The 16,828-nt window shown below is 39.4% G+C and overlaps 1 protein-coding gene across 1 annotated transcript in view; it reads right to left on the bottom strand.

Annotated features, from left to right (window-relative positions):
- Positions 1-11,655: 11,655 nt before the first annotated feature.
- LOC103781012 (thioredoxin reductase 1, cytoplasmic-like) overlaps positions 11,656-16,828 on the bottom strand; it is a 13,084-nt gene continuing 7,911 nt past the window's right edge. Inside the window, exons 10-15 of the mRNA XM_008948717.1 lie at positions 16,219-16,295; positions 15,299-15,455; positions 14,998-15,105; positions 13,986-14,081; positions 12,349-12,483; positions 11,656-12,056 (exon numbers count right to left, since the gene is read on the bottom strand). Coding sequence (XP_008946965.1) covers positions 11,994-12,056; positions 12,349-12,483; positions 13,986-14,081; positions 14,998-15,105; positions 15,299-15,455; positions 16,219-16,295 — 636 coding nt within the window. The 3' untranslated portion in view covers positions 11,656-11,993. The remainder of the gene's footprint in view (positions 12,057-12,348; positions 12,484-13,985; positions 14,082-14,997; positions 15,106-15,298; positions 15,456-16,218; positions 16,296-16,828) is intronic.

Below are 16,828 nucleotides of genomic sequence, written 5' to 3' on the forward strand. Positions count from 1 at the left end.
GAAGACAAAAACACAGTGTTTGGGTGGAAAAGGAAATTTGTGACAACCTAGGTGCATCTATGACACATACAAATGGCCCTTTATATTTCAGGATTTAGTTATTTTTAATAAAATTATCAAAACACAATTTATGATTAATTCCCAAGGAAAACAAAAATACTTCTGTCCGATTATTTTCCTGAGAACATCACCAGAAAACAGGCAAATCACAGGATACAGGAAAAAGCAACGCAGCAAATGCAAAGTCTGGGCCAGCCTAAGTTTATCATAAACACTTCCCTTCAGACATCTGAGGGGCATAAGTTTGTGGGAGAGCTTCTTGGGAGATGACAGGCAATTAAAAACATTGTCATCTCATTATAGGTAGTTGAGAAGATAATTTAAAAATGCAAACCTATCTGAGTTAGGGCACACTAAGTTCAGTTTGTTGTGCAGCCAAATGCCTTCACTGCCTAAGCTAGCTAACTGCTGATTGTCCTGGAAAATGAATCCTGGATGGCCTTTTGCAACCGCACTTCTGCAAGGTCAAATGTTAATATACAACGGAGAGGAATCTAACTTGCTTAGCAGCTGGATTTGAAGGAGAGGCTCTAGCAACATCCATAGTAATAAGAAGTCAACATCACACCATGTTGGTTTCAGGTACTTATAGACTCACAGGAGGTTTCTCTCTGAGAACTAGAGGAAAGACAGATGGACTGAAGATCATCCATTCCAATACCTGCCCCTCTGGTCACATCCTTCTGAAAAGCTGACTACAGTGAAGTGGTCATCTGGCCTATGATAACAGGCACCACCACAGTTACATTTAGAATTAAAGCAGATCAATCTAGAAGAATGGATCTTAGAATTTAGGTTTTTCTAAAAGAATCTAAAAGATCAGTAAAATAGTGTCAGTTGTGAGGTAGGTGAAAAAGTGCAGTCCATGTATTTGAGCACGTATCTTTTTCACTTCAGCATCCTTGAAAGAAGACTATGCTGAATAGGCATAGAAAAAAAATTGTACGCTGATGGGGCAGAAATAAGCTGAAATAGTGTATTCCCTGTGCTTCCATAGCAGATCTGACATTCAGTAAAACCCAGTAAGTTTCAATGAGCTGACAGCAAATTATGCTCATACACCAGATGTCCATGTGTGGAAACTGTGTTTTATTTAAAAAAAAAAAAAATTAGTAAGATCAGATCTGTACAAACTACAGTGGAATATGTAACAGCACAATTAAAAGCCCTTACTGATACCCTTTTGTGAAGGCAACAGACTTTGCTTCTGTCTCCATCAATAATTTATCCCAAATCACAGCAAAGGAGCAGAGTACACTGCTACATGAAGAAACCAGCCCATAGAAAATAGCTGTAGTGCAAAAAAAAAGTGTCTGAGAATTATTACGTGGTCTTTAAAATCAAATATCCTAATTATCAAGAGTACAATCTACAACTCTCCAGAAGCCATGAAAATAATTTAAACATTCATTCTGTGCTTCAGATAGTAATGTCTCAGGGATTTCCAAAAGCAAGTCCTCAAATTCCTTGAATGTTTAGAAATATTCACTTTCCTAAGATATAAAAACTTGGATATTCTACATTCTAAAAACCCCCACTTTGGTCCAGGACTGAGTATGGTCTGTTTAATGTGTTTCTTGAGACTGTGTCACTACACTATGGGATAGATAAGGCCTCCAGGCTATACCATGGCTGACTTGAAATGAGAACTGGTTTATGGCTTTCTTAAAAGCCAGACAAAATCAAGGAAGAGTTAAGAAAACCGAGTCTCCCACCCTTTTATTGATTCTCAGCTCTCCCAGATTCTGCATAAACAGTGCAAGATTTGTCTTAATATGCAAGATATTGTCTTAACCTTTATGCCTCTAATTTCTGTCATAATGAGATCATCTTTAAAGATTGAATACTATAAGCATGAATACAAGTGACATGATTTTGTGTAAACAGATTTCTTCATACTCCATACAATATACCTTATTAAACCAAAACCTATGGCCACAACCTATGCCAAAAAATAGAAGAGGGTGGGTGAATAGGGACCTGAATCCAGTGAAGCATTTAATTCCTGATGAGAGAACTGCTGAAGTAGGAACATAATTCTGTAAAGATAAATTTCCAAAAAGACTTTCTGTAACCCTGTCAGAAGCTTGTGTTCATGAGTAATTTATTATTTAAGAAATACTGTTAAATCCATGACCTCCAGCCAAGAGTTCAGAAGAGCCCAACATTTCTAACAGGTTGTTTCCTATTTGCACTGTTACAGCAGCAATTGAATTTAATTGCCACAATGAAACTTTAGAGTTGTTTTCACCCCAAGATCATACAGAGACAACAATCTGTGAATCCCAAACACACACAGTAGAACAGTTTCAGTTATCCCAGACAAGCACACCATGCAGAAGGGTATAGAAAGTTTCATCACGACTCCCACACACTTTTGCTCTTTCTTTGCCTTCAGACTGTGGATGAGAAAAGCAGCTCTTTTGGCATCTCTTGTGTTTCCATTATTTTTTCAGCACGATAAACTAAGTTTGACTGAATTTTAAAGAACTGTGCTGCAAGAAACATTAGATGAATCAGCTGGCAAAACATTAACATTACTTTTGACACAGAAGTTGTCCAAGTTTCTCCCTGTTTCTTCAGTTTATTTGCCTCTGCTTGGGCACAAATGCAAATATGCAAAGGATTTAGGATAAAACCAGAAATAGAACAAATGGCAGCAGGACTGGTTGGCAGTATGTGCCTCCAAGCAGCTATTATTAGTTCTAAAAAAAACCCCAAAAGGCAGCTTTCTTCAGAAAGGCTGCAGCTATTTTGCATGATTTTCCTGGTGCCTAAAGGCTGGATGCTACAGACGTATACTGGATTCATGAGCTTTCTCTCCACCTATAAATGAATCCTAACTTCAGAGCACACAACACAGAAAAGGACCTACCTCCACTTTGCCACCAACCCTAGGTAACTGTAAGAGATTTTTACTCCAAGCAAGTGAACTTGATGCAAAATATACACCCTATTTTTCTGAGGCTATGAATCTCACTTCTGTAAAACCATTTCCTTTTTGCCTAAGGAACCAAAAGACCAAAATTCACAAGGTAACACATTTCAAGTAAGCTTCTACTCTGTCTGAGCAGGAAAGTATTTTACCTACTGTTTTCCCAATTATAAAAAATAGCTATATAGCCTTTGCTTCAAAAACCTTCTCATTTTATAGCAGTTAATTCACAAAGCAGTAAGATATTAAGAAAAGGTGATTGAAATTTTCCCACTGTGCCATCTTCAGGGAGATAACCCATGTCTGACAGGTTACAGAAACACAATTAAGGAATAGATAAAGTCTTTTTTCTAGGAAGAATGTAATTCAACACTGTTTCAGGATTTTTCAGTCCTTTTCCTGTCCCTGTTCAGTACTATGACTTGTGTTAATCTGGATGCTACTGTTTTAATTGTAGCCATGGAAAAATGCCCTCACTTAAGACAAAAGTTTTCTTATGATTTTGCACTGGTACAGAAGGTTCATTTCAGTGCATGCAAAGGTACAGTCTCACAAGGCATAGTGTGGAAATGGGGAAGACAGTAAACACCTCTGGTTTGCATTGAGTGACACAAAGATCCAAAAAAAATCAACACCCTATGTTACAATCTAACCATCTGCTTTTTTCCTGAGATACGGACTCACAACTCGGAAGCATTGATTACTCTACACTAATTCTACAAACCTTTCAACATGAGGGCTATGGACTGAATGAGAGCAGAATGTTCCTTCAGGTTGTCTTCTGCAGTTCAGATACAAGCTGTAGACATTTCAAACAGACCAGTTCTGCCTCCTGCCTTGACTGCTGAATCTCTGAAGAGAAACAGCCTGGGAGGAAAGATTTTTAATGCCTATTTGAGCTCACCTAAGAAAACAAGAAAAACAGAGCAACAACTGAGGCTGAAGAAAGGCTCCATGCACTATTTTATATCTCTGCTTAGGCCACTGGCATCCTGATTTTAGTGTAGCACAGATCAATGATGAATAGTATTAGGCTATCACTTAGTTTCTTTCATGGTAGGTAAGAACTCATGAAATTAAAGGTTATAATCTTTCATGTTATAATAATTAATGAATACATTTGAAGTATCATCAGTAATAAAGGATGACTTAGGAAACCACAAGAATAAAAACCCAATTTAGCATAAGAATTAGCTTGACATTTTTATATTTCACTTTGAAAATAATTAAGTTTTTAAATGTATGTTACTATTTTTAGGGCTAGCAGGAAAAGTGCTTTTGATCTTCAGAGTATTAATCATCTGCTTACAGCACAGAAGCAATTGAAAAGCAACCAGGTGAGCACTCCATAGCTCAGCCCACTAAGTCACCTCCAGCAGAGGTGGCAGTGGTGGCCAGTTCCACAGTGCTGCTTCCAGTTCAGAGTGTTGGAACAGGTCACAGTGCTGACCCCAGTCAGAGAGGGACACGGTCCCACTACTGCATCCTGCATTACTCCCTTCCTGATACGTATCAAAAGGCTTTGAGGGACAGCTGCATTTAAATCAGTTCCTTGTCTTATGCTTTCCCTTCCCTACCTCCATTTCCTTGAGCTAGTACATTCCATAAAAATAAAAGCCCAACCCAAACAAAAAACCCTCAAACAAAACAACATAACAGATGGGGATGCACAAGTGTGAACAACTAATGCAGTTTATGTTGGGTCTAGAGATGTTTTTTTTTCATCTCCTATTTCGTTATACATTAACATCACTAAAAAGAAATGTTAGTGGTAGCAAGAAGTGTGCTGAAACCCACGCACCCCCTTTTTTTTTTTTTTATTCAGAGCAGAAGAAAAACACATAGGGAAAATATTCCCAAAGTCTACTCAGGAAAGCAACTTACCTTTAGAACTTTTTGAATTTTGATATGTACCAATTTCTCAATGCCTATCCAATATAGCTCTTTCCTACTACAGTGGAAGTAACTGAAGGCTCAAAAGTCTTCTGCAATTTTTAGGAGCAATCTATTCTTGCTCCCATGTGCCACTAGGATGAATTGCAAGGACAGTCTTACTAATACTACTTTGTGGACAGTAGCAGGACCACAGGAGAAATGGCAAACCATAAAATCACAGCTCAAAAGCATGAACTACTTATTTGTACTTGATATTAAAAAAGGGATTGAAGGCAAAAGTGTAAATGTGTCTGTGGGAATCATCCCCATCAGAAAGGTTTACAAAGGACAGGGAAGTCTAGGAATTCATTTTCTCACAAGCACAAGGCCTAACAGAACTGCTGGCAACCAGCCAGAAACAGATCTGCATCAAACAGATCCTGTCAGTGACGCTGCTCTTAACACATCTCATTTTATAACTTTCAAATACTGTGCAAACATCAACTAATCCTCTTGCTCATGTAATATATGCTTGCCCTCAGAGATGTTAAGTAACCAACAGTCACACCACAGATGCAAGACAAAGCCAAGTTGTAACCTCTACTGTCACTGCCCAGATAAGCAAACCCAAGCTGAAGACAAAAACAAATTTTAAGAGTGTGCATTTCCTGTTGACTGAGGTGAGGCTCAGCGAGGTGGACTCAAGTCCCTGCAGAATGTGAACTAAATTAAATACAAACATCTTGATAGTAGAATCTTAGGCTTCCTAATTTAGAAACTCAACTGCTTTACTAAAGGGGAGAGACAAATCGGAGACTGAAGGGCAGGGCCTGTTTAATGATGCTTCATCCAAGGTGGGAGGCAGTTGGCTTGTTTCCCAAGCTTTTTTGTCTCCACCTTCCTGGCCCAGCAGACACCTCAAATGTTATGGAGATGCTAACCTGGTAATTAATTACCTTCAAGGGTAATAATCCTTCTAAAGCTTGTCCCTCAACTGGGAGGGCATTGTAAAAGAGCAACAAAATTAACATTCAAGAGCAATAGAAATGCAGTGGGGAGATGACAGCTGTAATCTTAAACCTGGAAAGTGACAGAGGAAGGGGAAGAGACTTAGAGCAGTTTTGTAGAGGTGTCTGCTCCAGGAAAAGCATGGAGCCCTCTTATTTTGGGAAGACAGAGTAGGAAGACCTCGTATACCACAGGGAGGCAACAATCTTTGTCAAAGGGGATAGACAGAGGAAGAAAGTCAGTCAGGCTGAGGGGAGTTCTGCCTGCAAAGGGAGGGAACAGCACACAGTAAAATGTCTGCTTCCCACTTGCTGGTATCACTGCCCACACCCAGAACAGATGGGATGGAAGGAGTGCACACATCACCTGGCAACAAACCTGGCTGATATAGTCCCAGCACAGGGGTTTAACCATAGGGTGGTAGAGGCGCTACCATGATTTTCCTTCTGACTTAAAGTGAGGGCGAGAGTAGGTGAAAAATCCCAGATCAAACCAATCCTTCCCACCCCCAGCTTTCCTTTCCTCTTCTGCCCAGCCTTTGCCAGCACGGGCTCTCTCCCCTGCCAATGCATAACGCCAGCCCATGACTTCCCCTCAACCACCACATGCAACAGTTCAGACCCCATCAGTGCTTTAAATTGCCTTCCACCCACACACCACGCAAGCTCCAAGTCGGAGCCTGTCAAAGGGAAGATTACATAAGGAAGCCAGTGCCAGGTTTCCAAGAGTCACTTTTTTACAAGGCAAGAAGGTGGTAAACCAAGGCAGTGCCTACCCACAACTACCAGCCTCTGTTAAGAGCAAGCAGCAACAACAGTACACATACTACTCAGAGTTTCTTGCTCCCACTTGGACTCTCAAGCCCTCCGTTCTCTGCCCACTTAGCTACAACTCATGTGTACCTACAGCACGCTACTCAGAGCAGCAGACAAGTCAAGTCAAGCATCACGGGGGCTCGGCAGGGTGTAGTGAGGAAGGGAGGCAAAGGGGATTTCTGGGAAAACAAACCCCCAGAGGACATTGTACATACAGAAATGCCCCATCTCCTGTATCTCAGAAAATGACAGGAGACTGCCAAAAGTAATTTTTAACCAAGTTAACTACAGAAACAGCACTTTTGTCCTTTCAGTGGACAAAACAAAGATGCTAAATGATTACATACCTTATTAAAAATAAAATGTTCCAAAAAAATTCCTTTTTAAAATATTTTCTATTTAGAAATCAAAGGTACACTCTTGAGATTTTCACCACCACATCTGGACTGTAAGCACAAGTGACAAATTATTTAAAGAAAAGCTAATAGAAAATACCATAGTTCAAAACCCCCTCCAAACTCTGCTGTCTCTACTTGAGTGTCTAGACAAGTGATTCTTTTCTTCCCTATCCACACAGGCCTGCTGCAGACATAGCAGGGTTTTGTAGCTGTGTTTTGGCAGTTTGATAACTTCTCCTGGTGCAGAGCAAGCAACACAGTGCGTGCACAAACTGACAGTCTAGTCCAAAAATTTATTATTTAAATATTTGCTGGTCCAAAAGAGCAGGGACACTGCTCTCCCAAATAAACAGATGGCATTTTCTACCCTGCCTCCCAGTTAACAATCAGTGCTGCTGCCTCCCGGCCAGCTTGTCATTACAACACTTCAGAGCACAGGATTGGTCCCATTTTTGCCATGTAAAGAAAAGATCTTAAAGGATGTTGCTATTTTTAGACACAGCACTGGAAACTATGCAACTGGGCTCCAAATTGTGAGCTCACATACCTGAATAGAGGTGAAGATGTTCAGTCACACACTCACCGTATACTCTCAAATAAAAAAGGTAATTTAAGGAGTTCTTCACTTCTTTCAATTTACCTGAATTACACCCTTTATGAGAATGGATTATATAGTGCTGCAATCCCACAAAAAGTGGTTTGCTTTGTTAGATACACTGTTTATTTTCAGTTTAAACACCTGACTTTCCTTCTGCTGCTGTTCCCACCTCTTCTACAGCACATCCAGGAACTTTTCCCTCACTAGTATTTGAGGAAGGCTTGCCAAGCCCAAGATTTAAACATATAGAGCTTAAATATTTTACTTTTCAGTTTTCTTCCAGTACTTAAGATGTGTTGAAGAAAGGTAAATACTTCAAGTGTTTGTCCAGCGTCACTCCATGGGGAACAGTGAGAATCTGAAGCTTTAAACAAGGAAAATCTCTCATGTCTTATTCTGGAATTTCAAGGCCAATTACAGAATATTTAGCTCTCCTTTCCGTCTCTGACTTGCTCCACAGCTCTTGCACAGGCCAACTAGCTGCTCCTGTTACTCAAGACAAATTATAGTGCTCCAAATATAATTAAAATTGATGCTATGTGGAAAGCCATCTACCAATTTGATGAATAAGTGCTTTCCATGTTTACAGTAACTATAACCATAACCACTCCTAGACCTGGAAAGGACAAATTTCACCAGTAAGTTAAAGCATCCAGCTTTGCTTTTAATCAACTGTTTCAGGAGCTACAGCCCAGATGCAGCATGCCATAATTATCAGCAACCTAGACAAAACATTGCTTGAGTTAAGAGGAGAGCCAGTAAGCTACTGAGCATTTTCAACTGTGGCCTACAAAAGGTTCTTGGTGTTACCATATGAACAGAACACACCTTCAGTATTTGGTGAATAACATTTATGACAATAGAAATGTAAACACAGCATTTTGTCTTTAGTGCCATTGCTTGAGTGTCTGTCCTACCCAAACTCACTGATTGGGAGCAAATGAGTTTCAGGACAGGGCATCTGTTTCTTGTTAGCTACAAAAAATAGTTTAGAGCATCTAAACCAAGTTAGACCTGCACTAGCTGCATTTCCATTAGAGCAAGTTTGAAAACTGAAGACAAACATAAGCAGGTATTAATTTAAATGCTACTTATGTAGTTTAGCAGACTCTCTGCAGTTTCATCTACTCTTGGTCACTCAAGCAAAGGTAGGTCCAGGGGAAGTGCTACTGCTTACTGCCTGCAGTTACCCAGCCGACAGAGATGACCTGGTCTGCTCCTGGAAACTGCTGCCTGTTTCTCAGTTCTGCTAACAGCCCCAGTAACACCTCACTGCACCAGAACGTGCAGCATTCCCTCCAAGTTTCCTGGCAGAGGGCAGAACTGCAGAAACTGCAACATAGTGAAATGGGCAAAAGCTGCCTCAGAGCCTTTGCAGAACTACACCAGGAAATTCTCTCCACACTTGGCCACTACACTGGGCCTGCAATTAAAAAAAAAACAGTTGATATTTTTATAATCTAAGTTTTTTATATTTCTTAATATTACAGTTTTTATATATAAAGCATTACTAAGGTACAGCAAGCTTGAAAGGTGCTGGGCAAAACCAGGTTTTGAGAATGAGACACACTATGGCCCAAATACTTGGGAGAACTGACAGCTTGAGCATTTCTGGTCACCTGACAGCTGGACTCCAGCCACAGAACACTGAAGAACAGGTACTTTAGAAACAATAGAGCAGAAAGCCACTCTACTTATTTAACTCAGTCAGAGAGCCAACATAAAAAGACTGGAAAAACAATGTCAGACTCTACATTCAGGGGTATTTAGTTGGCTGTTACAAGTTTTTACTTCTCAGATTCTACCTTTTCCTTTAACACTCACAGTTAAGCTTGAAGTTTTAGCTTTTAACTGCCTTGTCATGGGACCTTTTACTTTACTTGTGAGCCTACCAAAAACCAAGTAACATTCACTAAAAATGCTGCTCTTGCTATTAGCTACTTATTATATGTTTTAACAGGAGAGTTTAAAGCTTAATGTACCAAGTACTTGACGTTTGTCAAATGTCACTTAGAAAGAGCTGACGGCCTGGGCAAGTCTGACATAAGGAACATCTGCAATTAGTGCAGTTACAGATATGCAAGTGGTAATTATTGATCAATTAATTTGCACCTGCAAATCAAATCTGAATGTCAAATAAAACTCAATTAGTGCTTACTAATAGTAAATTCCGGAAGTTATTATTCATTAACTTGATTTGTTTCCTCCCTCACTTCCTCTAGAACATGGCTACACAAGGTCAACTTCAACATTACCAGTCAGTTTCTCAGAAAATAAACCCTTCTGAATGCTTTGTTTACTGAGCTTCATTTCAGCTTTCAGATTGTACAAAGTCTGTAACATACTATGTGCTTCCAGCTGTCCAGCCTTATCTCCCTCCCTTGACTTTTTAGAACAGCTCAGATGAGTCTCTGGTTTTTCAATTTAGAGATTAAGGTCACTTCTACACTAATATTATGCCTACTTTGATTCAAACTAACATCTGACCTATTAAGAGGCAAATTTCCAGGCATGCAACGTTTTGGCAGCACCACTCCCAAGGTCACTGCTGCAAAGGTGACAGCAAGCAGGTGGCTCCTATTTAATATTTCTCAGAGACCAGAACAAGCAACTTGCCAGAGCTCTGAAGCAAAGAAACATCCAAAGCTCAGCAAGTGAAAATATTCTGCAGTACTATGAGATACCGCAGCAAAACCTCAAAGTCTCCAAGAGTTATTAAATTTGAACACCAGCAAGGTTTGTTGCCAACACTGTAGTTAGATTCTGCTGTGTGTCTTTCAGCTATATTGCAGTTGAAGACTACAACATATGTATTTAGGATCTCCTGGAGTATACAAAAGTGGTACAAAACTGTTGTTAGAGTTTGAAGAAAGAATTCTGCAAATTGAGATAGAAACATGTTTGATTTCTTGAATACACCCCCAGATGTGGCAAGACAACTTGTTTCTCCATTTGAAAGATTACAGCATGCACAAGGCTATAAACATAAGATGTTTCAGTATTGCTTCTGATAATAAATGAAGCACAATAAAATCTCAAGCATGTGGCAACATAAACCATGAGGTCAGACACCACAAAGTGTTGTAGGTATTGTTTATTGAGCTTCAAATTCCACGGTACATCAGAGATTAAATAGTTAAAAACTGTTTGTTTACTATCATACAGTGTTCAGAATAATCTTTCAAAACCTCTCTTTGGACAAAACCAAGAGCAAAATTCAAGCACAACTCCCCCAGAGCAGAATGCTAGGGGTGGAAGAAAGCTTCAGAGCACAGACTGTACACAACACTACATAAAGCATGACAGCACACCAAGTCATTGTTCTCTGCTGTAACCCATGCTTCAAAGAAATTCTACACAATGCTTATTACCATCATGGGCAGACACCTACTGTATTAGTGGGACAGATTACTCTCAGATCCTGCTCCTCCCAAGACTTCAATACTCCACATATGAATACAAACTTCCCATTCTGGGTTCTGTCATGTTGTGCATTACAGGGCTGAAGTCAGACTGCAGACTTTTAGCAGTAGATACAGTCATAAACAGCAACAGCAAAATGACAAGGTCTCACACTTAAGCTCTTCAATCCTGCCAAACAAGATGCCTACAATTGAAATTTTTATCTTAAAGACATGATGCCACCTGAGGTCTAACAACTATCAATGTTAACAACAGCCACGTTGCAGATTACTTTGAAATTTTAGACTGGTTGAGGTGGGAGACTAGTGCTTGAACTGCACTGCTCAACACTGCATTCTATTTGTGCCATCTTCACTCAACTGAATATACAATTAAGTAAAACAAATAGCATCAAAAAAGATAAATCACTCAAGTGTAAACTGTGGGCAAGAATCATTCAGTTATATATTTGTCTTCTATCTCAGGCGTTTGTACAAGACACTGGAGCCTAGAAGCATTAGCTTTAACTTGTGCAACTTAAAAATTTCCTTCAGGAAAAGTTTAGTCATCTGACCAGAAGAAAGATCTCCCAACCTTGCATGGTAGCCATCAGTCGTAGCTCGCCTCACAAGAAGGTTCTGAGCCAGAACGTCAAAAAAGCACAGTAGTGCTGATTCCAAGCAAGGTCAGGATTTACAGTCCAAGATTTCCCTGCTGTATTACTGTTTCCATTTGCAACACTGTTGTCTGTGGAAGCCTCACGAAGGCACCACTCCCAGCTGCAGTACATACAGTGGTATGGATGCAGATGTTTATTTTGCTGCAAAGTAGTTGGTTGTATCAGGGCCTCCACAGAACCAAGTGTGCACAACATGAAAACATGTAAAACAGCAGGTTTAACCTCAGCAGCCTCTTTGAGTGATGTCTTGTCCTGAAGATTTTGTAATATCCATTGTAGTGAACACCTGTAAAACAGCAGAAAAACAGTTTGTTTACTATTGCTCTGTACTACCATCCACACAGCTATTAGTCTTCTCTTGTAAAGTAGCAACACTAGATTCCTCTGAACTGCTACAATAGAAAACAAGCTGCAGTGTACAATTAGCACTTTCCATCACATGTCAATATCTTATTGTTAGAAGTTAAGCAAATAATACTACATTGTGTTTTATGGTATTTATTTAGTCTTCCCTTTCGTGTAGGTAACCATCTTCAAAAGCAGGTTTTAAACCAAGCTGTGTCCTCTCCCTCCCTTACCTCTGCACAAGTTGGATGGATACCAATTGTTTCATCAAGCAATTCCTTGGTGAGACCACATTTTATTGCAGCAGCAAAACCTTGGGTAACTTCACCAGCGTTGGGTCCAAGAACATGAAATCCTATCACACGATTCTTTAAAACAGGTGAGAACAGAACAGGAGTTAGTACTACAATAAGTTTAACAAAAGCTCTCACTACACTAAACACTAAAAATCTATGTTATGCAGGCAGGTCAATAGCAGTCTTTAAGAAATTAACTAGCCAAAAGAAATCGTTTCTCCAGTCCTTTTCAGTCTGTTACAGCAGAATGAAACAAGTTTTTAAACAAATTAGTTTTAGAATTGTTGCACAGCACTAATTCAAATCAAGATACTGCCTAGAACTAAAGAGATTTTAGTTTTGTCAGACGTTTTTATGATTTTATACATATACAGTATGTTTTGTACTTTCAGATTGAATATTTTTTACATTGAAATTAGGTCAGATAGAGGACTTGGTTATATTGTTTGTCAAAAATCTGATACTGAATAGTTTTACTGGCTGTTCCCTTCCTCCCCAAGTAGTTAACAAGGAAAACGAAAACATTATAGGCTTGAACTTTGAGCAAGTTGTCTATGTAGTGAGATCTAAAGTGATGGCAGTGGGCTATAAAAACAAGTTAAAAATGGGTGCAGTTTGTCTCAGTTTGCTTCAATAATCAGTTTACCAATAAGATGTTTTACAACATTTTCCCAAGGTGTTCCCATACTTTCAGAGATGGCCTAGCCCAGGTCTTGGCATGATTTGCAAGACAATATATTTAAAACGCTTGTATTCTGAGGAATCTGTATGCTATTTAATTTATAGTCTCCTCCAGCATCCCAAGAAAAACCCCTTTCACATAGAAATCCAAATATAAAGTCCTTCCTGTTGTGTTCTTTTCATTTGGGTTATTTCCAAAGAGGTTCAAATAAAAGCAGAACTTGAAACTTTCCCCAGTCTTTGAGAAAGGGTTAGGTGGGCTAATAAGGAAAAGAGAAAGCCTGTTTCCTCTTAGTTTAAAAGCCATGCTACTTCATCGTATCAGTCCTCCTCACCCAAGCTAATTTTAAACACAAAAGAAAAAAAAAAAGTATCTTCCTTTGTCTGTTCTCCCAGATAGTTTTGAGAATAACATACTGGACAGTATTGGCATTTATTCTTTGCAACAAGAACCATTTCTTCATTAGAAATTTCCATTTCTCATCAGTTTTCTAGAAGCAACCATGCTTTCCAAGTTTCTACTAAACATACAGAAATATCCACTTTGCAAAAGGCAAACCACACAACGTGAAGGAAAAAAAGCAGGACACCAGGTCACACTTAGTCAAAACCCACTTGGAAGAAAAACCCTGGCAAATTTCTTCACATATCTACCTTTACATAGGAACTCAGGATGAAGTTTCAGAACTTTTAAAGCTATTACTTGCTCAAATAGCTGTTATACCAAAAAAAAAAACCCCAAACCAAAACAATCAGTTCTCTCCAAATTGATTAAGACCTCCTAAAAACAATGGGCAGAGCTGGGTCAGGCAGGTCAAATAAGAGATAGGTCTAAAAAACCAAAAAAAATCTCAAGAACATACTCAACACCTCCATTCCAGCTTGCTACTTACATTGTCATGTTTACTGCAGATAATCTTTGCATAACAGGTGTTGTTATCTCTGCCTGGTACTGTCCATTCAAGTGGCCAGAACAAACTCTGATAAACCTGGGAAGATGATAAGAACAAGAGAATTAGAATTTGTTCCAATTAATTCAGATACAATTCTAACTTTCAGTGTCTTTATAGATGGTTTGACATTTAATTCACTAGATTTTCATAACATATGTTGGACAAGACAGTGATTGTTTCCCCTGGCCAAAACAGTCCACCCTCCAAAAGTCAGTAGACAAAGACTTGACTCAAACCATGCACCCAATTTAAGTACTTGATTAAAACAGCAACAGCTATAAGACAAAGCATTTTAGCACTGTACTCTCAGAAAGAAAAGTGGTTTAGTAGTACTATTACTGCTACTATTACTAGCAGTAAATACTATCTAGTTACTCTTAAGTTTAAACTTATTTTGCAAAACAGTAAACAGAAAAAGCTAAGTAATGCCAAGTGTATTTGAAAGATGTAAGGAGTTAAGCACAGGGCATGCAAACAGCTCTTACTGAAACTCTTCAGAGAGGTGCAGAAGCCAGAAATTACCATTAAACAGGGAAGTTATGCCTGATATTACTACAGCTGTAAGAACAGGTCAGGAAGAAACTAGACCCAAGTCACATACAGTGAACAGGCAGAATACAGGCAGCTCATCCCAAGAGCCTGGTAGACTTCAGCAGTAAGTCTTTAATTCATGACCACAAAAATCCACCTAGTTTTGCAGCCTGAGTTTGGGCTCCTGAAGTCAAGTGTTTCTCAGCAGCACGCAAACAGCTACACACAACTCTAACGTTATCAAGTCCAGTCCTGGATTCCTGGGAGTCCCATATCTTCTGAGCCAGACACCAATTTCATGATAAAAGATTTATTTAGCAAACTTTCTAATCTTGTTTTAACACTGTGCCTTGAGTGTAAAGCAGCAAACCCAATAAAACCACTCTCAAGCTACAAATTAACCAAGTCCCGAGCGCTTCACCTCCAAGTTCTGCTTTCCGTACTCTTCCACGGCTCTTTCTTCAGCTAAGCCACAGCAGCCATACTCTAAAGGAGTAAACACTGTCGTTGGTACATTGACATAGTCACACTAAAAATAAAGAACAAAATTTGTATTTAGACGATGCAAATTCTATACAGTACATAACAGGAAGAGTTGGATTAGCACTTCTTTTACAGAACACTTGCAGTGCCCACAATCAGGTGGGCAAATCAAACTCGTGTTATTGCAATTTTGAGGCAAAAAGCATAGAAATAAGTTGAAGTAATTCTTACAGCTTTACCTTTGTGGAACTACCACCATAAAGCCTGCGGGCTAGCAGTTTCCCTGCCTGAATGGCAACTGGAGTAAGTTCAAGCTTTCCATCCAGTATATCTCCAATTGCATAAACATAAGGCACATTGGTTTGTTCTTCATCATTCACAGGTACTTTTCCATTCCTTTAAAACAAGCAGAAAAGAGAACAGAGTTCAGTATTGTAACCTTCCTTAGAGCTCAGCAAAAAACAGAGCAGAGAAGTACTGAACACCTTTTATTAGATATGCTTATACCTCTTCTACTTCAACTGTCAGCTTTTCAGAGCACCAGTTGACTGCCTCCGATGCATGGCTGAAGCCAGTATTCAGGGGCCCAGTTCTGACCTGAACAACAGCACATGTCTGATGACAATGAAGCTACTCATATCTTTGGACTTCTGATCTTTCATTTGATTTTTTACACAGCTTCCAATCTACATTTCCCCCTAGGGGGAGAAAAAGCTGCAATATCCTGCCTTCTCCCTTGCATCAGTTTTGCACTAACATCAGGGAGAAGCAAGAAAAAAGCCAAATCTGTAGGAAGTGAGTAGTTTGCTGCCTCTTTAAATCCCTTGCCACACGAGCAGAATAAAACATTTAATTTAAAAACTACAATTTAGTATTCTGTTAAGATAAGCAAATATATTAAACCTATTCCTTAAGCACAGTGGCCAACAAGTAGGTAATGACTCAATAGTTTTTACAAAATATATATTGAAGAAATGGAGTTAATGGACAACCATACTCAAACCCAGAATAGAAAAGGTTTTAAAGGTTCACATAAATGCCATGGATGAGTAAAGATTTTTTTTTTTTAAAAGCATCAGTATCATTAGGTATTGTTAAAGAGGTAAAAAAAAAAACCCTCATTGCGTTCAGCAGTTTAAGGGAATTGAGGAATACTCACTTCTCATTGATTTTGACACCGATTGTCTCTAAACCAATATTTCTGGTACATGCATCCCGACCAATGGCTATCAAAACCTAAAAAAACACAAAAATAAATGCAAGAATTTTTATGCAAGAAAAGCATAATCACTGTAACAATTCCTCTGGTCTTTTTCTGAAACAAATGAAACGTATGACTGAACTTATTTTTCCAAGAGCCACTGACAGTTCAGGCTCCTCTATATGCAACAAGCAATACTACTATCAGAACAGAAACAGAACCAACGACTGTTCATACAAACTCAATTCTAGGAAGGTGAAGTTTCCCCCATTCTGCTAGCAGGGCTCAACTGTTCAGTCTGGAGAAGAGAAGGCTCCAAGGTGACCTTATTGTGGCCTTCCAGTATCTTAGAGGGGCCTACAAGAAAGCTGGGGAGTCACTTTTTAGGCTATTGGGTAACAACAGGACTAGGGGGAATGGGGCAAAGCTGGAAGTGGGCAGATTCAGGCTGGATGTGAGGAAGAAGTTCTTCACCATGAGAGTGGTGAGACCATGGAATGGGTTGCCCAGGGAGGTGGTTGAGGCCCCATCCCTGGGGGTCTTTAAGGCCAGGCTGGATCAGGGTGGC

This window comes from Merops nubicus, unplaced genomic scaffold, assembly GCF_000691845.1.
Source record: "Merops nubicus isolate BGI_N331 unplaced genomic scaffold, ASM69184v1 scaffold21531, whole genome shotgun sequence".
In the NCBI taxonomy this organism is placed as follows: Eukaryota; Metazoa; Chordata; class Aves; order Coraciiformes; family Meropidae; genus Merops; species Merops nubicus.